The 25966-nt window shown below is 39.7% G+C and overlaps 1 protein-coding gene across 1 annotated transcript; it reads right to left on the bottom strand.

Moving 5' to 3' along the window:
• Window positions 1-1299: 1299 nt before the first annotated feature.
• Window positions 1300-25072, bottom strand: ccdc18 (coiled-coil domain containing 18). Its single transcript, XM_042498468.1, is given in 28 exon segments — window positions 1300-1553; window positions 2070-2819; window positions 3443-3865; window positions 5962-6099; window positions 6219-6359; window positions 7439-7576; window positions 7746-7845; window positions 9903-10116; window positions 10268-10431; window positions 12805-12947; window positions 15417-15584; window positions 15689-15805; window positions 15924-16001; window positions 16587-16618; window positions 16621-16641; window positions 16644-16713; window positions 17347-17478; window positions 17591-17701; window positions 17986-18203; window positions 19271-19346; window positions 19588-19867; window positions 20374-20495; window positions 20602-20698; window positions 20994-21122; window positions 21451-21557; window positions 22144-22305; window positions 23607-23799; window positions 24566-25072. Coding segments are annotated over 28 exon segments (4443 nt in total). The 5' UTR covers window positions 24664-25072; the 3' UTR covers window positions 1300-1532.
• Window positions 25073-25966: the final 894 nt, after the last annotated feature.

The following is a 25966-nucleotide window of genomic DNA, read 5'->3' on the forward strand; positions in this document are numbered from 1 at the left end:
GATTTTGCATCATAATCTTGCTAAAACATGTCTTGTAAGATTTTGGTTTAGAGACTCTTATTAGTGACTTTTACATTTATTCCTGTAATAACATGTAATTTTGGTTGCCGAGCTTTTGGATTTAGACCCAATTTTGCATACAATTTCTGCTGTCCGCTGTTAAAGATTTTAGTTGAGCATTTTTTTAAATGATTTTTTTTACAGTTATTTCTTGGCTTCAGGTACACTGCTACATGTAATTAACTTATGTTGGGAAAAACTTGTAATCTTGGTGCAGATAATGTTAATTTCTCCCCAGTATCGGATTATATTCCTGCTGGAACATGTCAGGTTGTGGAGATTTTGGTTTAGAAAAAATTACTGATGATTTTTCACTGTAGAAAAGGCCACTATACTGCGTTACATTCATCGCCTGCTGCAAATGCACTGCCAATTGTAGTTACATGCAAACATGTAATGTTATTTGCCAAAGTTGTAAATTTCTCCCTCATTTTGTGCTGTAACCCTGCTGGAACATGTCCAGTTAGGCTTGGAAAATGGACTTTTCACAGTAAAAAGTGTAGCTGTAGCTTTCATGAAACCTATGTTATCAAACTGAGCAATACCACTCTCACAGCTAACTCTCAGCAAGAAAGCAAACACACAACATTCTGTCCCACGATGTTAAAATATTCCTCTACAGGACCAGATCAAGAGCCAGAGCAACAAACATGATATGAGCAACATTTCACTAAGCTTTTTGGCTTTACAAAGAGAAATGTTATTAGACTCCAGCCTTACAGGCCCCCTGACCTGTTGGGTTTTGTGCTGACAAAGAAGCAGAGTCAGCAATAGGAAATAGTTGCACATATAATAAGCTGCTTTTTAAATAAAAGAAGAATAAAGCTTTGTTAACTCATACAAAGAGTCATACCAAGACCTGAGTAAAGGAGGCTAGAAGAGTAAAGCTCGTCCTAAAACTCTCCAGAGCCCAAACATGTCTGATGTTATATAAACCCGTGTGAGAGTGCCAAATCCAATTTCACCAGCTTGAGTCTGTATTAGATCCAGCATGACTCCTTCCACGGCCCTGAGCCAAAAATCCTTCTCCTGGACAGGAAGCTGCCAGTTGTTCTGGTAACATGACCCCACAGTCACAGACAGCATGGGAACATCTGAACAGATGTTAATGAAAACACGGCATTACATTTCTCCTGAGAAATATAAGTCACAGTGGTAGACAAATAAAAAAAAACATATTTTATTCACTTAGCTTATTTAAAATTGTGTAAAAATATATAAATATCAGCTAGGGAAAGATAAAACATGAAATGCTACAGTTATACTGTTTGAAACAAAACAGTAAATCACTTACAGACTGGACAGTAGTGGTCATCATTTATCTACTCCGCGCAGTTTGATTTCAATAACACTACAATGGGACAGATTATATGAGAGGTGTTAATGAATGTGTATTAAATGTACACTGACACAGGGATGACATTAATATAAACAGCTTCTCTCCTCTCTGACGTCTCCTTGGCAACACAGCATCACGTGTCCTTGACTTCCCCCTGAAAGGGAAAAGAAAACATGCGTCAGTGACACACCAATGCTACAAGTCTACACTAAAGAACCTAAAAACCTGTTTCCCCAATCAGCTTCTTACTATGAGTGATGGTGTCTCTGTCTCTTTCCAGAAATCATGACACGGTTGCTCAAGATAATCCACAGACATTGTCGTGAGAAGTTTATTTAGTGTATTCAGTCTCTTTTTCTCAACTAGCACTGTGTGCAGGTTGTTAATTTTTGGAAAAACGAAAAATATATATCCTCTTTTATGTGCCTAGGGTTTTTTTTGTTTTTGCTATGGTATTGAAAGAGGAACTGAGTACTGATTTTTTAAACTAGTATTCTACTGAAGTTTAAAATTCTGGTGCTACACTGGAGAAGCTGATACAAAATTATGTTTCTCTTAAAATTACTCTAACTAACACTTATCAAAGTGGTTACTTAAGCTCTTATCAATTGACTTATTGAGTAACTAATTAATAACTGTATACATCAGACAGACAGGGTGCGGCTGTTACCTGGAGAGTGAGGCCGGCCTGTGACAGCCCTGTGGAGCTCCATAAAGAGGGGTCTTCCTGCATGGCCAACGTCTGATTAACAAACCTCAGCATCCCTGTGAGTGAACTCATATCCACCTCCTCCTCCTCCTCCTCCTCCTCACCCACCAGAGTGCAAACAGACTCCCTCCTTGACTCACTCGCCTGCTCCTCTTGTCCCCCCTGCATGGTGGTAGCTTCCATGTTCAGGTTACTGTCATCTTGCTTGTCGATCATGTATGTGAGGGGGTTGAAGGAGAGGTCAGAGGTCACTGAGGCCTCGGTGGCGCTGAGGCCCTGCCAGCCGTGGTCCACTGTGTCCGGGAAAGAGGAGAAGGAGGCGGAGGACTCGCATGGATGCTTGTTCAAAGCCTCCCTCAGTGTGGCTCTCAGACTCAGAGGGAGATCTAGAGAGGAGTCAATGCTGCTCTGCAGCCAGTCGCATGTTTGTCGGCTCTCAGTTTGGTTAGACAGACGAGAAGCTGAGTTTGGCTGAAGGTATGTGTGAGCGGGAGGTGATGAGCACGTTTGTCTGTGTGTTGGGGAGAGGAGGCGAGTCGAGTGAGCGTGTTCAGAAGAGGGGAGTTGGAGCTTTTTGGGCGAGGGAGGAGGGGAGGAGGAGTTCTCTGTGTGCAGAGCGGGGAGGGACGGTGTGTGATTGTACAGATGCCGACGGCCAGCAGCTCGCTCCAGGCTGGAGATCCTGGCTTGGAGACGGGTCACCTCAGACTCCTGCAGGAGCACAAGAGCTCACTTTTAGAATCAGGAATACTTTATTGATTCTTGCGGGACATTGTGGTTTGTTGCAGTCGTTCTGAAGCCAATTATAGATAATTATAGACATTAAAAGTAAGTACCAGTACTAAGTATGTAAATATGTAAAATATAAAATAAAATAGAATCAAAACAATGAGCACTGGTATGTGAATATTTGAAAACTATAAATATGTGTAAAATATAATATAAAGTATAAAATAGAAATACAGAAATAAAAAGAAATGATTAGTCCAAGGTGAATATTTCAGATGCTGTTGTGTAAAACATCACGCTGGTCACACCTATTTTGATCCCGCAATGCTGGCATGCAGTGTAAAATCACACGCTGGAGCAGCATGATGCCGGTGTTGTTTGGTTTTGTGTAAAAATACAAAAGCGGCTTAAAGAAGGGACTTCATAGTGTCCCTGTAGTGTGATCTCGGTGTAAAAAGGGCTGCTGCTGTGAAGCTGGTTCCAGCAGTGCTTGTGTCTGTGCACTGTCAAACATTTGCACCACTCATCTGGAAATGTGCAAAGGGGCTTTTGCACAGTTTCCATGATGCAACTCTCATTACACTCACACTCCCAAAGAACTCTACCTTGATGAGCAGGGATTCGTTGGAGGTCTCCATGGACTTCTCTGAGGCCTGCAGCTGAGTCTGGAGCTGGGCGGCCTGGACTCTGGCTTGATTTAACTGGTTGCTGAGTTGCTCGAGCTGGGCATGGAGGTGACAGTTCTGGGCTCTTGTCTGCTCATACAGAATCCTGCTCTGCTCCAGCTGTGATTTACTCTGAAGGAGCTGCGTCTGACTCTGGTCTCTCTGTGTTTGGAGGTGACTCACTTGGTTCCGCGTGTGATCCAACTCTGTCTTAGTTTGGTCCAGCTGGGTTTTGGCTTCCTCAAGTTGGTTCTGGCTCTGCTGAAGTTTAGCGGTGAGCTGCTCCTGGGAGGAGCGCATGGTGCAGGAGATCTGCTCAGAGACTTTGAGGAGCTGGCCTCGAGTCTGCTGCAGGGACTCCAGCTGGGGAAAGGAGGGAAAACAGACAGATAAGACCAGTTGGTTTTTGATAAGCTGATATGCAGCTGTGTTAATAATACGATTAATCTCCTTTTGATGATCCTAAAGTTCAAAGAAGGACAAAGAAGTTACCAAATAGCACCATCAAAATTATCAGCAGGAATTAAGGGGAAACTTTGATTTTTTTCAACCTATTTTCCTGTATTTTTGTGTCCGAGTGACTGATGGAAACAACAATTCTTAAAAATGGTCCAGTTTTAAGAGCACTGCGAAACAGGCTGCCATGTTACCATTTAGGGCATGAGCACACATTCACATTTATGTCCCCTAAAAGTGCCTTTTGCCACTGACAGGTTTAGATTATTATTCTAAGTGTCTGACGACATTATGGGGGGGATTCCTACAGAGACAGACGTTTTTGTTAAAGAGTAAGATCCTTTTGTTTAACTAGAAACAGCCCCGAAATCCTTATCGCCAGAACCTTCAGACTCCATTTAAGTAATAAATAATAATATGTAATTTTAATATCACAAAACACACTTCATTTAAAGTCGAAAACAACAAAATAAAACTAACAAAACTGTCTTGTTTCCTCTCTCCACCGTTCAAACAATCTCCAACTCTGGTTTGGTTGAAATAAATCCTCAACTTGCCAAGTTAAATGTGAAAACATGATGCCTAGTTACACGCTAAAATTACTTTTATTTATATAGAGCCTTGTGGGTTTGAACGTGATTTTGGGGATAAGTCTTTGACAAAAAGTTGTAGTTTTTTAGGGATTTACATAATGTCATCAGACATTTACAATAACAATGAGAGCCTGTCAGTGGCAAAAAGAAGCACTTTTAGTGGATGTACATTAACATTTTGCGTCTGAGGCCATCTTGCTAAATACTAAACCAATCTCACAATTGCTATTCCCATTACTCACTTATGCTTAGTTCACACTATATGATTAAAACTCTGATTTTCTGCTTCACCACATTTTTTTTTTTAGCTCCCTGACAAAATCCCCAGATCAGAGGCAAATCAGCGTTGGCTCTGCGCTTGCAAATTGGCGTTCAAGCAGTATTTGCAATGCAAATGCTCCTTAGATATCAAGCAGGCTACATATCTGTACCTGTCAGGGACTATTTCAGTGAGCTACAGACAGTAAGAGCACAAGGCACTGGTTGAGGACAGAGACAACTGCTGCTCCACGGAAGTGAATGTGACAGGGAGAGGGTAACAGATGGTGGAAGGTAGACTATTGCATGCAATGTGTCTATAAGTTTTTGGCTGAATAACTCACGAATGCTTTGTCACATTTTGACTTTTCTATTTTCCCGTAAACACTACCCCGACTCTCAGTTGTGGATCAGGCCGTGCATCACATGACATACTTATCAAGATTTCTTCTGCTAAAAGATCTTGTAGTGTGTCACTCACCGGTCACCATCACTCATATCGTTTGAAAACCTCGACTTTAAGACTCCCAATTACAAGACAGCTGGTTTTGTACTGTGAACAGTACAGTGGTCTGACGACTTTGAAAGTTGAGTGGTGTAAACTTAGCTTAAGGCACAAAACCGTGGGAGACTAGGGTCCAGGCTGAAAAATACTTAAATTAAGCTTTTAGATGTTATCAACCTATGTGTGAGAGAGATTAGATCATTAAATAGAAACTGAAATTGGAAGAAATAAGGAACTCACACGGTCTTACTGACATTTAAAGAAAAAAAAAGGAAGAAAACCGATATGAAAAGGGAACGCCAGTGATGACCAGAAGGGCTGATAAATCCCCAACCAAAACCCACAAGATGTTCATCATCATGTGAATGGAAAGACAAGCAGAAAGCAAACTGACACATGAGGCATTGACAGGAATTCTGCAGAACAAGTTGCACCACATTCTTGTGATTACAATACAGTGCTGTGCAGTGTCAGATCTTATCACAAAAATCATAAATTGGATGTAAGGCTTACAGTGGTCCAAAAAAATCTAGTCTAGACTTGTCTCACCTGAAACTTTGCTGAGTTGTCTCTATTTTGACAGACTGATTTAAAGCATTGAATGGAGGAAGACGACACCAGTCTTAAAGCCTCAGTAGCTAATGTACCTCCTTGCCGTGCTGCTCCCTCTCCAGCTCCAGCTCCTGCTCTAAAGAGGTGACCATGCTCTGCAGCTCGGCCTCCGACTGTAGCCAGCGCGCCTCCTTCAGAGCCAGCTCCTCCTCCACACCGCACAGCCGGACCTCCTGCAAACACACACACACCAAGGACAAATTACTGGTAGTAGTGGCACACCACATGTACGGGGCAAAATTAACCCTTAACACCAAAAAGTAAATATCACTACATTGTGCTGTGACTTTACCTTCTCTTTAATCTGCAGCTTGGTGGCGTCCAGCTCTCCGGTCAAAGCCTCGCAGTGATGTTGAGTTTCTTCTAGCTCCTGCAGTAAAGTGTGAAGCTTCTGTTGACTGACACGCAGCTGCTGTTCGAGCTCCTGGGACTCCTAATGCCAAACACACACACACACACATTTAAACAGTAATAATTAAATAGTTTTGTGACACAAAATTATATATTTATAGTTTTAAGGAGTTAAAACAAAAAATAAATGCAAAGATAAGGTGTGCAAATATTTATTCCACCATTGTGTGGTCAGAGATTAACTGTGTCGCCAAAAGTGTCTGATTAACATTTTATTTTGTATGCTCCTCAGATCTCAAATTACAGCTGACGGTAACCAGGGACTGTATTCACTGCGGTGGATTACCTATACAATACAAGCTAAATGAAGAATTAATCCCATCAAAAGATGAAGATTTGTTCAGTCAGAGAACTCTAACATTTTTTTCGTTTCATATATGCATGCATTGTGCAATAGCTTTTATGATTAGAGTTTGTGTTTTTGCACTTTACATTCAATGAGAACGAATGAGAAGAAAAGAAAAAAGTTTTCTATTCAAATGTGCATGATGGGCAGTGTTGCCAGATGTACAATAATTATCGCATCTATACAATATTTTTGCCCTCTGTACCATGTACCACCAATAATTCCAAAACTGACCATTGAGGCACTTACAATAACCACTTAGTTTAGATTACACGTCTCATTTTAACAAATTTTCTAGCTCCTACATCTGTGTTTATGCATCACTTCTCACTTGATCTCCTTACAGCCAATCGCGTTTGGTGTAAGCCATGACGGCATGAACGTGACCTGAACGTGATGACTTGTCACGTTTGGGTCATGTTTGTCAAGCACACAGTGTCATTTGTTTCATAAACACTGGCCACCTGCTGTAAAAAAAACCTGACATCAGCTGTGGGCGGAGCTGTGTAGACTGAGAAATAGCTTCTCTCTAAGGCAGTGGGTATGGGCAGATTTGTAGATGTGTCAAAAAGTCATTTTAATTCTTGTTTGTTCGTGATTGTGACTGGCGTACGATAATTTTCCTCAAAATACAATAATTTTGAGCCACTGGTACAACAGTTTAACAATTTCCAATCTGACAACAATGACGATGGGCGAGTCAACAAAACATGTTTACACATGTTTTGGCCACTTATCCTGTGTGTGCTCCTGACCTTCATGTTTCGGTCCATGAGCTCCCTCTGTGTGTCTCTCAGCTCTCTCTCTCGGGCCTCCAGGCTCTGCTGCAGAGATGCCACCTTCCTCTCCATCTCCTGCTTGTGCTCCCTGATGGCCACTTCCAGCTGACCCAGCTGAGGACGACAGAGACAGCCAGGGGAAAGACATCAAAACACACACACACACACACACACACACACACACACACACACAAAGAAGAAAAAAGAAAGGATGACTAGAGAAATAGCAGTCAAACATATATACTGAAAAATGCGTGTGTGTGTGTGTGTGTGTGTACTATACCAGCTGTGCTCTCTGTTGGAGCTCCCCCTGTCTCTCCTTCAGTGCATTGTCCATGTCTAAGACCTCATGAGTTCTGTCCTCTAATTCCCTCTGGGTGTCACTGTGAAGCCACACACACACACACGCACACGCACACGCACACACGCAGACACACGCACACACGCAGACACACGCACGCACGCAGACACACGCACGCAGACACACGCACGCACACTTTCATTGAACAGTTCCTTAAAAAATACACACACTGTAACAGGAAGTATCCTCTGAACAGTAGCTACACTGAGTGACTTCGTGCTGTTTATTGTTAAATATTTTTATGTTGAATTTTGGTTCGTACAAAAGCACTGAGAGGCAATTGAGAATAAAAAAATATTTTGATCCATTTTCTCTGTCTTATCGAAACTGTTGTCTCCTCTTTTATGACTTAAGAACTTTGAAAAAATGGTGATGTGAGTATAATCTTCCTTGGTGCTTTGTCTTTTTTTTTTTATCTGTAAAAGTTTTTTGACAAAACACTGTCCTTGCTTTGAACAAGCGTCATCATTTTTCAAGATTCTTCTTATCCCCCGAGTCCTATAAGTTTTGTGTCTGATGTTGTGATTGTTTTTTGTGATGTTAGCCATCCCCATTTTTGTACTTTTATTGGAAATTTTTAATTTTGATGCCTATCTTGACCCTGATTCCCTGGTAAAAGATGAATTATATCTTAATGGGAACTTTTAAAAATAGATAAATAAAAAATAAAATAAACAGATGAAAAAAAGTATGGGCTAGTAATTTTCATATTTTCTTTTTATTTATTTATTTATTTATTTTTGTCAGGAGTATTTTCAGTTTTTGTTATTGTAATACTAATTTCTGCCACAAGAGGCTGACAAGCACCTCTACCCCACATCCTATATAGGACTTAAGGATTTCATGTTCTCTTACAGGTGAGTTTTAATTTCCTCATGTACTGTAAACAGTAGGCGTATGTATTGTGTCAGCAAGTTGTGTAACATTATTTTCATGTCTTTGAAGTTACATAACTTGCGTACACAGTTTATGTACCTTGTGTTTAGAGTGCATGCAGAAACTAAAATTCACCAGGAAGAAAACGTGGAACTTGGGGTAATGGTACACTTCAGCCTATTGTGGCCAAAATTAGTTTTATTAACAACACACCAAAAAATGATCCTGACAACAAATTGAATGAATCTCCTAATTTTTCTTTTCACCTGTTTTCACAGATGAAAAAAAAAGTAAATTACAAAAATGAGCCTGGCAAATCTTTTTTTCACCTGTTCCTAAGTCATAAACACAAGAGAAAACCAGTTTAGATCAGACTTAGAAAATGGAGGACCAAATTCTTTTTTTCGTATTTGCCTCTGAGGGCTTCTGTATTGTTGAGTACTTACAACATGACTGGGAATGTACTTGAACTTATTTCAGGGGTTTTGTGTGTAAAGAGGCTCCTGACTGTAACCGAGATCATTAAAACTGTACTGTTCTTCTTTAAAGGCTGTTTTTTGTAGCAAGCATCGGCACGTCCCTGTTAATGCCTGAGCTCAATTTTCTCTGAAAAACATTAAAACCAGAGAAAGTCTTAAACGAACTGATGGAGTTAGATTAAAACTGAACTAAAACTTGTTTTTTTCCCTTTTACACAACAAAAAGGTTCAGTCGAGTGTACTTTCAGTTGAGTGGTTGATGTACAGTAGCTGCACACAGTGTGTTACACAGCAGAAGTGATTCACAGTTTTTATCTGTCAGTGCTATGTTTAAATAGAAAACTCACATCACACACCAGAGCATATGCGTAAATCCATCACAGTAAATTACATGATATATTACAGTTCCACTTTGGACATAAATAATATAACTTAAAAATAATAATCAGAAATTCATACTATTCAACAGAAAAGGATTTCTTCAGTAAACAAAAATGTGTGAGATTTGAAGAGGGACACCAAGACGGAAACAAGCTCCATGATGTGTGTGAGTGTCTGCCAGTGTTTTGTGATACTACAATGTGGACATTATTTCAAACACAGACAAGCCCGATCCAGTGGAGGATCTTGTCTGAGCAACACCACGTGGATGTCCTCTCCATCTGGGGGTCGTCCCTTGTCCCTGTGTGCAGAAGGAGAGTTTCACATAAGGGCGTGACCTCACCTAAGTTGGACAGTCAGTTTTTCCACCGAAGCTTGCCGCTCATCTGCAATGGTTTGGGTTCTCTGTAGAACATCTCTGAGGTCCCGCAGTTTCTCCAGAGTTTCAGCTAACTCTCCCCGCACTGACTGAAGCTGCCCCTCCAGCATCTGAACCCGCTGGACACAATTGAGTCTGTCAGCCTCACAGCGATGGAGCTTCTCCTCCAGATCAATGACTGGGAGGGGTGAGAAGGAAAAGGAAAAAAAAAAGGTTAGTTTGACTGTTTTTTAAACCAGACATGTATTTCTGGTTTTAACTGCCTCTTATCTGCAAAAAAATTAAATAAAACAAAAAATCTACTACACTACACTGAAAGTGCAACATACCTGTGTCGTTCTTGGTGTCGAGCTGGCTCCTCGTGTGTTGCAGGCTTTCCTCCATGCGGCTGATCAGAGAAGTCTTGACAGTGACATCCCTCCTGAGACGCTGCAGCTCAGAATCTTTGGACACCAGCTCCCCTCGATACTTTGTCATCTCTGAACTCAGATGGCTGCAGGGAGCACAAAGAGAAAAACACACACAACAATAATCAGAACAGGGCACCCAGTCGCTCACCCGGTAGAGCAGGCGTCCCATGTACAAAGGCTCTGTCCTCGCCGCAGCAGCTGCTGATCCAACTCCAACCTGCGGCTCTTTACTGCATGACATCCTCGCTCTCTCTCTCCCTTTCACACTGAAGCTGTCCTATGAACAATACAGGCAAGAGCCTAAAAAAATCTTTACAAAAATGAAAGTGTTAATGAACCATCTGTTTTTAGAGAACGTCCTGCAATAAAGGGAAAACACGTTGCAGTGTACACTTTAGATTGATACTGCAGCAGGAGGCATGCAACATGTCCATTTCCTCACCTCAATGTGAGCAGGGCTCCCATCGCTGACTTAAAGAGAAGGAAATTCCTCCAGAACTGTAAACAGTAGCTTAGCTGAGCAAAGCAAACATGCCGTTTGATTTCATGCTTCAACCACCAACATGCCTTTGCATTGGAGTCTTCAAACTGGTGTGGAGAGTAACTGCTGCCTAAGTAGTGGCTGCCTGGGATCCAGATAAATTAAGAATCAAAAATATCACAAAAATAAAACTAAAAAGCAGCCCTGCAGAATGAAATACAGGCTTCTATCTCCCAGTCTCAAACAACTAGGATCCCCATTTATATACACATATTCATGTGTCAGAAGGGCGGGGAGGGAGAGCTTCATGCCTTCAGACACATGGGATGTGGTGTGATCATAAGACTATCTTGCAGACTGTTGAAGCATTTGATTGTCTTTGCTGCAGGTCAAGAAAAATGTTATGCAAGAAAATAGTCACTAATAAAAGCCCCATACAAACATTTAATAGCTGCAATATTGACAGCTGGGAAATAACCCCAATTACTTAAAATTTGGGGAAAAATATTGAATAACAATCAAAACTACTAAAGTGAGACCCAATGTAATTTCAAAATATCTGCTTTAAAATATCTTCTTATATTACTAACGAATCACATAGAACAGTTAACTGACAGATTAATATTACTGACCATAGCAGTTATATGTGTTTACAGTCTGAATACAGTTAATGCTATCATTAAAAAACACATTTCAACTTGTCATCTGTCATCAAGATCACAGCGGGATCAGCCGTCATTCGGCATTAATAACAGCTGTAGATGTTCGATGGAGTTTATGTCACATGTACATTTTGCTAATACTATAAAGGCACACAGTTATCAGTGGAGAAGTGGCATATTTTCTCTCTGTTTAACAAACACCAACAGATGAACAATAACCTGCATTCTGTATTTATACAGTGTCCTGTTCAGAGTAACAGAATGTATTTATATTATTTATGCTATTACTTGTTTGCATAGGCTATCTATAGATTTTCTATAGATGTATTATTAATTAACCAAGAATATGATTATGGTGTCTGGAGACTATTTATATTTTCTGTTTTTATTTTTATTATTACTTAATGTTTCAGGGAAAATTGAAATTCTGTAACTTATCAAACCCAACACTCAGGAAATATCGGGTAAAAAGTGCTTCTTGCTGATAGTCTTTGGCAGATTTGTGTAGCTCTGTTATTTTATAAGTTTTGTTGTTTGATGATTGTTTTTTTATGGTGGTTATATGAGGCCGGGAGGTTTCTTTGCTTAGTTTTTGGATTAAGTGGACTCACTTAAGACTATTCCCATTGTTTAAAACAGGAATAAAGTACTGGATCTTGAAGTGACTAAAAGTACAATATTGTAATCACTTCCTTAGTGAAGTCTGATACAAACAAACTTTGACATTTAAATGTGACGATGCACATGCATGAATTGACCAATGAAAACCCCAGAAAGATTTCATAGGAATGCTCCAATGGAGCCAATGAACATTTTGGGGTGTAACACAGAAACCAAAAATCATAACTTCAATTCTGCTGTTGTAGTATAAAGGCCAGTTGAAATCTATGTCAGTATGGAGAGTTACTGACTATACTAATATGCTTTTGTTTTTACGGTTAGCATTGTTAATTATTTGATTCGCATAGAGAAAAGATATAATCTGTAAATATCTGTTAGCTCCTTGTGAACATCACATTCATTCTTTTGTCTGTGTTTCTTTTTCTTTTCTTCATGCTCTGTATGTTGTGTAAGTGGAGGATGTGTGAAAATAATGGTGTCTTGCAATCCCAGTTGAGTTGGGCCAAATGTGTGGTGATGAGACGAGATGACACGATACAGTACTGGTGACACGGTTAATGTGTTAAAATGGTGATAAAAATTATGTTGCTGATGCAAATTTTAATTTTACTCTGATTGAAAAGACTCATCTGAACTGAGACTGAGATTCCTTTGCTCCTGAGAATCGACTGCGAGTGCACAGGTGTTCTTACCTGACAGACTCGGACAGTTGTGTGTTCTGCTTGTTCATCTCCTGCAGCTCCTTGTCTTTCTCCTCAGCGTCCTGCTCTCTGTTCCTTACCTCGCTCTGCAGAGAGGCTCTCTCCCGTTCCAGCTGCTGCTCCAGACCTGACACCTGAGAATGGACAACGGTTATCTAAGCTTTGTATTCTTCATTAGTTTTTAATTTTTTTTTGTATATAATGAATTGAACTGAATTTGATCAGATTCAGTGTTTATTTTATTTATTTTTTTAGCACAATATGGGGAGTATTTGTCAGAGGCAAGATTTAAGAAGTTTAGAATAGGTATTACAATACAAACATAATTTGTAAAGGTAACAGACTAACAGTCATGTAGACAGCCCAGTCTCAACAAACATATGCACCAACACCTCCTCCTGCTTGTTGTGTTGACAAATTTAACCAAATTGACAAAGATTAAAACTTAAGACATTTCCTGTATATTTTTCTATTTTTATTAGTAAGTTTCTTTTAATTACAAAATATCATTTTGGTTAGTTTTTTGTTTTTTGTAAAGTCTTATTTTTTATTTCAGTTTGCTAAAATGTTTTTTTCATATTTTGTTTTAGTTTTTTAGTTTAGTTAACTACAGTATTACTCCTACAATAACTCTGAGACAGACACAATATGAGCATCTAGCGTATTTCCCTCATAAATAAAAACAAAAAGAACATCCATTTCACGTATATTTTTCTGTTCTACGTTATGAAGCTGGAGAAATCACGGAGGAAAACACTGAACGAAACCCTGGCCAATAATTTCTAATAAAGAAAATTGTCTTGCAGCGTCAAACTGCCCTACCACTCAAAACTATAACAATTTCACCATCTCTGCCTGCACATAATCTGATCTCCGGTCTGTAACTCAGATCACACCGTCATGTGCAGAGAGGAGCCATGTTACAGCCCCTGTAAGGCGCTGCTCGCTGAATGGAGACTGTTGTACTCTAATTGTTGTGAAGGACAGAAAGTACAACCAGCTGCAAAATGTGCTGAACTTAAAAGGAAACCACGCACTCAAACTGCCATTTCCCTCAAGCATGACAGACTTACCATAACTTTGTGACATGTGTAAGTTTGCATATCTGTTAGATTGCTGCTACATTTCTGTTTACCTCTGCCCTATATGCTGTTCTGTTTGCTGCTGCAAGATTCAATGAAAGTGTATCAGTCCTTGCTAATATCAAACTGCTTGAGCCTTTTGTGAGACAATTCTTGGCAAAATAAAACATGGAAATGGTGTATACTGAAGCTGAAATGCTACATTAAAGAAGTGTTTCACTACTGGAGAGAGGGTATTTTTATAAAAACAAGGCTGTCTATGCAACAGAGAGATGTAAATACTTTTGAAATTGGTACTACATGACCAGAGAAAACAGAGCAAAAAAGGGCTGTAGCAGTCACTTTTGGTCAGGAGTTAGAAAAACTACAACTACCACAATGCACCGCACCACACCAGACCAATAAAAGACACTGTCTGTTTTGACACAGCAACCAATATGGTGGGCAGCTGTTAACAATCACGAAAAAGAACTATTTAAAAAAAAAAAAAAAACATTCCTAAAGACATTTTAGGCGAGAAAAAGGTTATACAGTAACATAATCTTTGTATACATAAATATTCAGTCAAGAGAGTTGAGATAGAGATAGAGATAGAGATAGAGATAGAGATAGAGAAGGAGAGGGGGAGACGTCTCTGGATTTACTTCTATACTCTTTGTTCTTGTTGTGGCCTGTATTTCCACATAAAAAATGTGGAAATACCGGCTGTAGTTCCAGCAACAGCCCAAGAGCAAGTATCATCTTATCAAAATCAAGGAATTCTTAAAATATTTTTTAAAAAGTCTCTATTGCCACATAGTACCCAGTAAATCTGACTGGCACTGGTAAGATGGTCCAATGCCAAGAGAAGACCTTTAACAAAGTTTGTCCTGAAGCTAACAAAGTGAAAATTAATTATGTGTGCATTGTGACTGAGCCAAAACTCAGAAAAACTTTGGCAAAAACAGATGCCATGAGACCTGCTGCTGCCTGGAGAGGACACACTGTGCTCGCTCTGCTGCCAAAGAAAGCTGGAGACTCGGCTAAACTTCCTACCAAATTAAGAACTTATATGTAGAGGAGTCTCAAGCTCATATAATAAGTCCTACATGGTGCATCTTCCTAAATAAATTCATAAATAGTACAATTACCATTAACTAATCAGACCAACCACTGAGGGGGGGCAAAAATGTACTTACTAACAACACAAGTTATATGTATTTACATTACAATTAGATTTATTGTTGAATGTCATTAAAAAACCATGTCACTTGTCATCTGACAGAAAACATTTTTGTATTTTTGTCTTTGCATTTGCAAATTAAGCTCATTGGAAAAGAGTTGGAGTGTGATGTCTTGATTTGTTTTTATCCACTTAAGTTGCTCATATTGTGAAGGTTTTCATGACAAACTAATGGATTCCTGTTGGTTTCACTAAATATTACAGGAAACTCAAAAATATTCAATTATTTGGCGTTGAATAGATTTTCAGATGTACATTTTCCTGCTATCTGATGAAGTTTTTAACAGTTTCTCTCTAACCTGCTTCTGCAGCTGGCTCTGACTCCCTTCCAGTTCAGAGATGTGGGCGGTGCTCTCGGTCAGCATGATCTGCTGCTGCTGGAGAGAAAGCTGCAACTGCACGTTCTCCTTGCTGGAGCTCTGACAGGCCAGGGTGGCATTGTGGAGCTTCTCCTGCAGGGAGGACACCTGAACAGGGAGGAACAGGGGAGAGGATGAGCCTGAGGATGAGGTTTCTGCATAAACTGTAGAAAAGAATCTCAAAGACTGTCTTGTTGTTTGTAGCACTACACCTTGTCTTTGTTCATCTGCAGATCACTCTCATAGTTTTTCCTTTCCTTCTCCATCTGCTGCAGGTATAAGTTCAGCTCCTCTCTGCATGCTGACAGAGACGACTGCAGTTCACTCACCTGAAGTACAAACAGATAATCCACACTTGTTTGAATTTATGATTTCTAAAAAATGTTTTTGTACACTTAACTTTATGTTATTTGTGTTTGTCTGTGGTGATCAGGTCTTTGTACAAACCTTGGTGGCAGATTGAGCGGCCTGCTCTTTGAAACTCTGCAGCAACTCCTCATTGTGTCTAACTTCAGTCTGCCTCTGCTGTAAGTACATAAAAAATATGTATAGTAAGTAAACACGTGGGGTTAAATTGGAGTTTCTGTGTCTTTAACTTAAAGGGACAGCTCACCCCAAAATCAAAAATATGTATGTTTCCCCTCAGCTGTTCATCCATATAGATTGTTTTAGCATGAGTTGCAGAGTGTTGAAAATATCAGCCATAGAGATGTCTGCCTTCTCTCCAACATAATGGATCTAGATGGTGCTCAGCTTGTGGTGTTCAAATACTGTAAGAAGTGCATTTGAAAAACTCAATGCAATTGGTCCACAATCAGCCCTACAATCTTTTGCACATGGAAATGCTCACAACTTCTGTGATTATCTTGAGTAACCAAGTCATGATTTCTGGAAATTTGGTTGAGTTTAACAATTGGTTTTTTTTTTTTGTCCAGCACAACAAGCACCCAGACTAGTTCCTCCAACACTCTGCGACAGCTAAAAAAAATCTAGATTGATTAATAGTAGAAATACATTATGTATTTTTGACTTTGGGGTAACTGTCCTTTAAGTCTGCCCATGCTTTAACCAGTGAGTCAAAATCCTACATACTGTAAGAAGTGTCCTGACCTCTATGAGTTGGTCCACAGAGCTCTGCAAAGAGCTGCTTCCTGAGCTTCATCTACTCCTTCTGGAGGGAGCTCAGCTCTGCTCCAGCTCCAACACCAGACTGAGCCTCCTTCAGCGACAGCTGCAACTGCAAACGAGAGAAAATAAGTTATTTATTGCAGGTAATGTCACTTTTTCTGTTTTAAATCAGAGTCAAAATCATAAATACTTTATTGATCACCAGGGGAAACTGTAATTACAGTCGCTCTGATGCCAGAATAGAGATTTAAATATTAATAAGTACCAGCACAAGTATATATATATATAAATAAAAATACAGTAAGAGTAAACAATTTAGCACAGTATATTATATATATATATATATATATATAAAAAACATTATGTATTAGTATTCTGAGTATGTAAGGGTGTAAAAATATAAATGTAAGAAATACAGTAATAGAGAGTGAGCGCTAACCTGTGAATATTTACATTATAATATAGATAATGTGCTGAGTGTGTTAAGTGTGTACAATATAAGACTGTGCCTTGTGCTACAATAGGTTAAAAATACAAAAATTTAAAAAATATAAGTAGTTCCTACATAAAACTGCTCAGACAGTGTTTCTAGGTGCAGATGAGCTTAAATCACACTTGACATGTGTTAAAGACACTGGTTGGTTGAAACGAACTGAGCAATAACAAGGTTGTGTGGCAGAATTGCACTGTGGAGGTTCTGAAGAGAGAAAGCGGGCGAGACAAAGATGTCGCTGTAGATCACCATTTCTATTCTGTGCTGTTGCTCCGTGAATTGTTGAGAGTGAGATTTTTTACACTTTTCCAAGGACTGCTGGTACTCTCTTTGTTTTTTGGTCATCAGTGACTGGTAATGCTGAAGAGTACTGGTTTTCTCCTGTAATGAGAAAAAAGTAAAATAAGAAGATTCAGTAAGTAAGGTAAAGGGTGGATTTAGAGGGAGCATGTTCAAATTATAACCCATGAGACAAAAAAAGCATGTGTTGTACCAGTAGCTGATTCTCCAGCTCAGTGTTGGTCAGTGCAGCCTGACTGTAAGCCGAGGTTTTCTCCTGTAACTGTTTCTCCAGTGAAGACACACGTGCACTTTTTCTTTTCAACTGAAGTGAAACAGGAATAAAACAATGTAAGAACCAATGATTCTCAAGCCTGATCAAATATATGATAACGTTTTAAAAGACTATACCATACCCCCACTTTTGATAGCTGAAAATGTTGTTTTGAAATACATGAAAACAACATATCATCACCATCACATCAAGACAGTTAAGTAAAAAGAAGGAATGTTAATCTACCTGAAGCAAGATATCAGGTTTTGTGCAAAAGTTAAAAAAAGAAAGAAAGAAAGAAATGATGAAAGGTGATGACGGATCAGGAAAATGACCTCTTTCTCTGTGTCAGTGGCTTGGCTGACTTTGTCCAGCAGCTCTGTGTGGAGGCTCTGGTAGTGGGAGGCTCTCTGGGCCATGGAGCTCTGCAGGGAGGAGATCTCCTCCTGGGCCCTGCTCAGACGCTCCTGAAGCCGCTCCACCAGGCTGTTCTGCTTACTCCGCTCAGCTTCCAGCGACTGAAGCACTCGTAGAAGCTGCTGGTAGCCTTCACCTGCAAAGATGAGCGACAAGGAAAGGAAGGACAGGAATGCTTCAAACTTTTTATAACCTATATTAAGAGAAAATATGTACTTATTGCCCCTATTATAATTTGCTAAACAAGTAAGTAAATTGCCATCATCTCATCATTTCTTTCTTTCAGCTCAAACACAAAAAAGATCAGCACTGAGTCTCTATTTCTAATTTTATTAAGTTCCAATAATCTAAAAATTAGGCCTATCTTACATGTTTTGCAAAGCAGCAAACCAAGCAACAAAACAGTCATTGTTAGTTTCAGGCTGACACAGTTATCATTTTCTTGGCTCATGCCCACGTTGTGTAAAAAGCAAATGTACTTTCACCCATCTGTGCAACCATGGGTGTGTAGGTTCTAAATGAGGTGTGGTCAGACACATTGTTGGCATATTGCTATTTCAAGGCAGCAATTTATTGCACCATTAAACAACGAAAACCTGGTATAAAGTCCGAATGACGCAGTATTTTCCTGCTATTGTAAGAGTGCATTGTTCATAAGTGGGTGTACAACACGCATACACTCTGCTTGTTACACACAAAAGGACACAAGGATGGGTTGAAGGTAAGGGAAATAATGCATCTTTAATGGGGAAAATATTAATCACATACTGTAAAATGCAAAGCTGCTGTTTGACTCCACATTAATAAAAACACTGTGCACATTTCCACACGAGCACCAGCATAATGTCACAGATTATTTCAGAAGCCAAAAGTTTAGTTATGTTTATTAAATGTCCCACAATATTTTTTGCAACAACATCACTGCTCTTACGGCATTACTCACAGTAGAAAACCAGGGGGACATTCTGATGTGATGCCTAAAACACACCTATGATTAATTAAGGGCCAGGAAATTACACGCACTTGAGCCATACGTTTTAGACCATCTGTTATTGATTGTTTATATAGGGGCCTTTATTTCAATCTAAATTTAGAGGTAGAGTCCTCAAATCTCCTAAATCTACTGAACTAAACATTTACATCTCTGTTAAAAGGCATAGATACCAGAATGTAATAAAGTACAGCTGAGGTTTGTAGGTGTACCTGGTTTTGGCTTCAGTAGCTGTGCTGTTCCTGGGGGAAACACACAGGGTCTGACGCACAGTGTCCCAACAGCACCCTGAAAATTAAATACACCATATGACAACAGTAAACAATCATCCCCTGTGCAAGATCAGTGATAAATATGGAAGCTTTTTTGGGGCAGTAACTGTGGTAGCAAAATCTGGTTTGGGAAAACAAATCAGCTGATCATGTAACAAACCATTATGTCAAAAACACTGTGGGGGACTTAAAAAATTCATGTGACATGAGAGCAAAAACAACGATGTGATTGTGTGTGTGTGTATGTTGCTCCCTACCTCTCGTAGATGCAGCAGGGCCAGTATGGCCTCCAGACTGGCCAGCTCCGCCTGGCTCTGCTGAGCCTCTCTGTGGCTCTGGGCCACCCTCTGCTCCTGGCTCTGGCTCACAGTCTGCAGGTCTTCCAGCTCCTTTCGCAGAGAAACCAGCTCCCTGAGCTCTGCACCTTGCTCCGTAAGCTGCCGTTCAAGATGTGACGCCTTTCGTGCGGCCTCCTCCAGCTGAGTCTGCAGGCCATCAGCCACAGACTTGACCTGTATCACCTCCTCCTTCAGCTGGCTGGGAGGCGGACGAGGGGAATGATCAGGGATAAAACATGTTAAGCAGCAAATCAAAGCAATTTCTTCTGAAAAGTCCTCCAATTTTACATAGAAATATTAAAGGTATAGTTCACAGGTTGGTCACTCTGTAAACATCACCAGCAAAAGTTAAAGTGAAAACCAGCCCCAGATTTACTCTTGTTTTGGAACAAACTTTGTCCCCTTGGCATTTAGCCTCACTATATTTTCTTTTTTTCCTGCGTTGTGTCCACAATATTGGAGCTGTCTTTTTATAAAGTCCCAGGCTCCCCTGCAAACTGAGCCCAGAAGCATCCCAAACAAATAATAAGAAATAATCTCTGCAGAAAAATATATCACTGCACACTTCTTTTGGGTCACAAGGGATGATTGTAGGGGGATTACTTCTGTATGAGTGTATACATTGTTTTGTAGGAAAATGCTCAATAGTCTATCTTTAAGAAAAATGTACAGAAGCAATGAAATTAGAAGATCAATCTCACACACCTAATTATCTGGCTCTGTTCTCTCTTTCCTCTTTCCAGCATGGTGCACTTCATTCCCAACTCCTCTTTCGCTCTGTCACACTCAATAAGACTCTCTTTTAGGTTGCTCTCATTTTCCATCACCTTAAAAACAAAATTAACAAAAAAAAAAGTTTAGCAATTAACATGCTATTAAGACTGAGTTATTACATGTTTAAATAATGAAATTACTCAAGTTAATTAAATTTACCTTCTTAAGTTTAATGGAAATTGTATTCTTATAATCTTTAAAGGCTTCCTGGAGTTTCTCTGCATTTTGAAGTGCTTGGTTTCTTTGTTGCTCAGCCCTGTAAAGGATCAGGCAGAACATAGGTATTAACACAATAACGCCATCATGTTGTGAAGGTATATTAGACATGAAATATCTGCTTATGTTTCGAAATAGGGCAGAGTTAATGCCTTCATTTAGTTCAAATTAAAGTATTTAAATATGACCGGTACCAAATGTAATTATGAGACAAAAGACCGCAAATTAATTTCATAAGGTGTTCATGCTGTTACCTAAAATGTTAAAAGACCTATAACAAACTATGAAATATGCTCTAATGAAACTGTGTGTGGAGCCCAAAATAAAAGCTTCACCGTTTGCCCAGCATCGTCTTGTTGTCCAACTCCTCTCTGAGCGTGCTGAGCTCCTCTGTGAGAGTCGCCACCAAAATGTTACTGTGAGCTGCTGCGTCTTGGCTACACTCGGCCCTCAGCTTTGCTGCCCTGGGAAACACACAAATACAGGATGTTAGGATATTAATGCAATGTTCAACTAGGAGGTTAGTTTGACAGTTACTAGAAAAAAGTAAAGGTAAAGAAGCAAATTATGAAAGCAACAATTATGCATGACTAAATAGTAGTATTTGCATAGCATTAAAGGGCCTGTAGAAGAAGATTATAGTATTATGAATGACTGACTTTAACCCTAAGCATGTACATAATATAAATACCAATTCTGTATCCAGTGTATATAAATAGGCATTCAATGGCCACATTACAATTATATAATTGGCAACATCTACAATGGTCTATGGTGTGGTCATGGGGTTACTTTAGTTCTGCGGCTTGAGTCTCCAGCTCTGCTTGAAGCTGTCGAATCTGCTCACTCATGACTGCCACACTGTTTTTAACCCCAACCCTGGGGCCTCTGAGGCAGACCTTAAAAAAGAAAACACATACAGCATTATGTTTCCACTAGTTTCTGTTCATTTATATCACAGATCTTCCTCATTATTTTATGGTTGTAGCTTTACGTTACACATGAAGCACAAGATAATACAATTTAAAGATTACAGCAACTTTGAACACAAGTTATGAAGGACTGTGTCACACTCACACAGAGCCAGTAAATGTAGAAGCAGCCGCTACAAACTTTTCATCTACGTCTATTATACTTCTCAACAAGAAAGCAGGGAATTTTTATTCATTCACTATTGCACTTTGTTTTCGGATTATGCATTATGGCTTACAGTTTTTATGACTTCCCTTTAATTTCTTCAATGCCCACATATGATTAACTTTTTCAAGACGTGCAGAACTTTATATTAATTGTTTTTATTTTCGCTGTATGTAAGTCATTATGTCTGTACAGCTAACATATTGACTCTGTATTGTTTCAAGTGAATTTTCAGCTGGATGTAGCACGATTGTCCAGGCAAAATCCTTCTCCAAGGAAAATAAAGTATATTTTGTCGTATCTCACATTTATTCACACAAATCATCTGTGTAGGGATGTTCGTCATACCTGTGACTTGGAGGTCAATAAGTCACACTGCAAAGCATCGAAGTCACTGATGAGCTGCTCATCCTGCACGGTCAGACAGGCGTTCTCCTGACGCACACAACCTCTATTCATCCTTGCAGAAAAAGAGTCCATCTTTTCTGACCTGGCCTTGATCGAGGCAGACTGAACAGGAAGGGAGAACACATGTGGAAGAGAGGTGTGTGTGTTTACCTTTTGGTTATGTGATACAGACTCAGTTTAAAGACATTGTCTCATAAAATATACATCGTTCAAAACCAACTTTAACAGGATCCCTGCTTGGACTGTTGCCACTGTGTAATTACCCTGTTGTACGTCAACACACTCTGACAACCTACAGAAGTGGTTAAATTCATCTACCCACCAATGTTTTCAGTAGAGGAAACAATTGCCAGTTTTGTACACTTTATTTAAAGATTTTAAAGATTAAAGATTTTTTGCCTTTATTTGATAGGACAGTTTATGTGAGAAAGGGGATGACATGTAGCAAAGGGCCGAGGTCGGAATCAAACCCACAGCAGTGATGAGGAAGTAGCCTCAGCATATGGGGCGTCTGCTTAACCAACTGAGCTCCTCGTTGACCCATTCATACACTTAACACATCCAAGAAGAGAATATGTCAGGGGTCCCATCATACGCCAACATGGCCTCCATTACCCAGCTCTACATCGTGACCAAATCCAAAACTTTAACTGCTCACTTGACCCTTTCCATATTGCCTCATGGATATAAATCCTGGATGCAAGATAACTTCCAAAGCTCAACAGTGACACACCCTTATCATCAGCCCCAAATTCTCAAAAAAAATCCAGCCAAAAGAAAAATCCTCCCTCCCCCTATGCCACATTAACTAGATTACAAAGCGTTTCTTCATCTTAAAAACATTGCCAGTCTTCACTCCCTCCTTTTCCTTCGCAGTCCCAGAAACACTCACCATCTCCCTCCTGCAAATCCACCAAAATACTCCAATCCTCCACCCAAAACTGAGCTTCCTGTCTGCTCACCCACTCCCACACCAAAACCTGTGTCATTCACACCCGACCCAAAAATACAGATGCGCTGAAGACTGCTATCAAAGCAACCTGGGCTTTAATAACACCTCAGCAGTAATTTGTAGTAAAGGAGCCCCAACTAAGTATTGATTATATAGATGAACATACTTTTCAGAAGGTGGACATTTCTGTACTGTAAATCCTTTTTTTCAATTTTATCCTAGGAAATATTGTTAGAATTTGAGATGCTGATTTTCATGCAGCTACATAATCCATAATCATCAAAATTACAACATGGCTTAAAATATTTCATTTTTGATTATACAATAAATGAAAGTTTTTTTTCAATTAAATTACGAAGAAAAATGAACTTTTTCAAGATATTCAATTTTTTTTAGATGCACCTGTATATGTGGGTGGCTGTTCTTGTTTCACAAATATTGTTCTTCTTACCTTAGAGTTGGAGGAAGGTGGGCTGACACTGCCAGCAACAGCACGTCTCTCAGCCGTCCCACTGAGAGGCCTCTCCTGGCAAACACAGCCCGACCGGGATGGAGGATCATCAGGTGTCTGCTGGTCCTGTAAGGTCAGGCAATCAGGACTCCTCTGCTCACACTCATTTCTGTCATCATGTCCTTCTGACTGACTGTAGATGGTGCACATAGAAAAATCAGCAAAGGGAGGAAGAAATAAAGCTTCACTCAGACTCTTTGTGGTATCCTCAACTGGTGGCTGTAGGTCAGTGATACAACTTATGGCCCATGGGCAAAATGTGGCACACAATAGGGTACCGAGTGGCCCCCCAATCATTTTCTAATTCACAATAAAAATGAAATTATTCACAGTGGGAATTGTTCTTGTATTTTTAGTATAAGGTGCCAGAGTGCATAAAAAAGCATCAAAGTAGAACTTGGTTTCCATTAAACAGTGGAGGATCCCCTGCACTCCCCAACACAGGTCCTAGCTAAAGCCTTAATGTCCTAAAATCCTAGAAATGTCCCAAAATTCTAGAATCATCCTAAAAATCTAGAAATATGCTAAACTTTCAATAATGTCTGAGAAATACCCTGGGACAATCAACTTGCTTTGCTTGGGGGGGCATCTTTGCAAAATGACAGGGGTCCAGAGGCCAGTCGCAGCAGCCCCATACATGTTTCAAAGATTTTAGGACGTTTCTCAGATTTTTGGACTTTACCAGAATGTTAGAACATTTCCAAGACTTTACATCTTAAGATTCACAGACAACAGGACATTTCTAGGATTTAGGACGTTTCTAGGATTTTAGGACATTTCAATGATTTTAGGACATTTCTAGTGTTCCTGGTGCAGGTTCACTCCTCTCTGAAGTACTTGAAGTGGTGTTGTTGCTATCAGCTGTGTGACTGTGAGTTCGTGTCAGGCAGTCAGCTCACCTCAGTCTCTGTTCCACTCTCCCAAGACTGAGCTCCGTCAGTCGAAGCAGATTCGTCAAATTGACCACATCTTCAGTTAAACTCTTGTCGTCAAACATCCGATTAATGTCAAGTGACGTTGCGTATTAACTTAAGTTGACCAACAACTTGCCCTGGCTTGCTGTTAGCTGCTCGGGCATGTTTGAGAAGTAAAACAGCTAGCTCGTCAACACAGCATGAAAACACCTGTGTTTACAGTAAAAGCATGGTAAATTAGCAGCTAGCCTAGCTACGCCGAATGTCAACAAAGATGCTCGCTGTATCAACAGGTGGCTAACTTAGCTAGTTAAAGTTATCGTTCTAGTAAAAGGCCGGACAAACGACCCGGAGAGATAACGTTTAGCGTTACGTTTTGAATTAAATATTACAGCTGTTCGTCCTGGTGTTATGACAGCATAAAAAAATGCGTATTTGAAATTTCTAGTTAAATAAAACGCCACAACGTAGATGTGTTGAGGCCATAGAAGCAGGGTAGCCGGAATAATTTGTATTTTTAGTCACCGCCTACATCCTAACAACGAGTTCTGTGATTGGATGAGCTGGAGATGCGTGCACAGTGATTGGTGGAGACGGTTGTCAATGGCAGTGGCCGCGAACACTGGCGCGTGCACTGGAACTGTCACATGTACAACTGTTAGTGATGGGTGTTTTCAAAAGATCGGTTCATTTGAGTCGATACATGTAAATGTATCGAATCTTTCGAGTTTTGATACTTTTTGCAAAATATTGTGTCACCTTTCTCTGACACTCTGTTACCATCTATTCGACAGTCAGTATTGCCTGCCTCAAAATCTTCTCTCCAAACAATACAATCATTTACTAGGTAGGAATAATTAAAATAAACTATTAATTTTTATGAATTGATTCAGTATCCCATCCGCAGCATCCCTCGGTTACCTTATTCATGTGGTGTCGGAATAATCTGACAAGTGAGCTGGATTTGATCCATTACTTTGCACTTCATTATCAAAGTGTTGTCTAAATGCTCTGATCAATTAACTACAGCACATCTTTTTTGATAGCGTTTGTTGTTTCCACACTACAACTTAAAGATATACTATGCAGGATTTTCCTGCAAAACACACACATTGTAGCATGTGTCTACATATATATATATATAGACACATGCTACAATAATCCCCATAAGGGATCACCTCTGACCTGCTAGAAGAGTGTGGCAGTTTATTTTTAATACTTTAGACTCTAACCTCTGCCTGCATTTTCCTCTTTTTACTGCACAACCAGATTTTTTCTGGTTACGCAAGTGACCTGACATTAAAAAAGAAAACCAAAAGTGCCATTCAAAAAGATTAGTTCGTTCATTTTTGTCCATCACTACACAACTGTAGCTTTGGTTAAAGA

The sequence above is a fragment of the Plectropomus leopardus genome, chromosome 12 (assembly GCF_008729295.1).
Source record: "Plectropomus leopardus isolate mb chromosome 12, YSFRI_Pleo_2.0, whole genome shotgun sequence".
Classification (NCBI taxonomy): Eukaryota; Metazoa; Chordata; class Actinopteri; order Perciformes; family Serranidae; genus Plectropomus; species Plectropomus leopardus.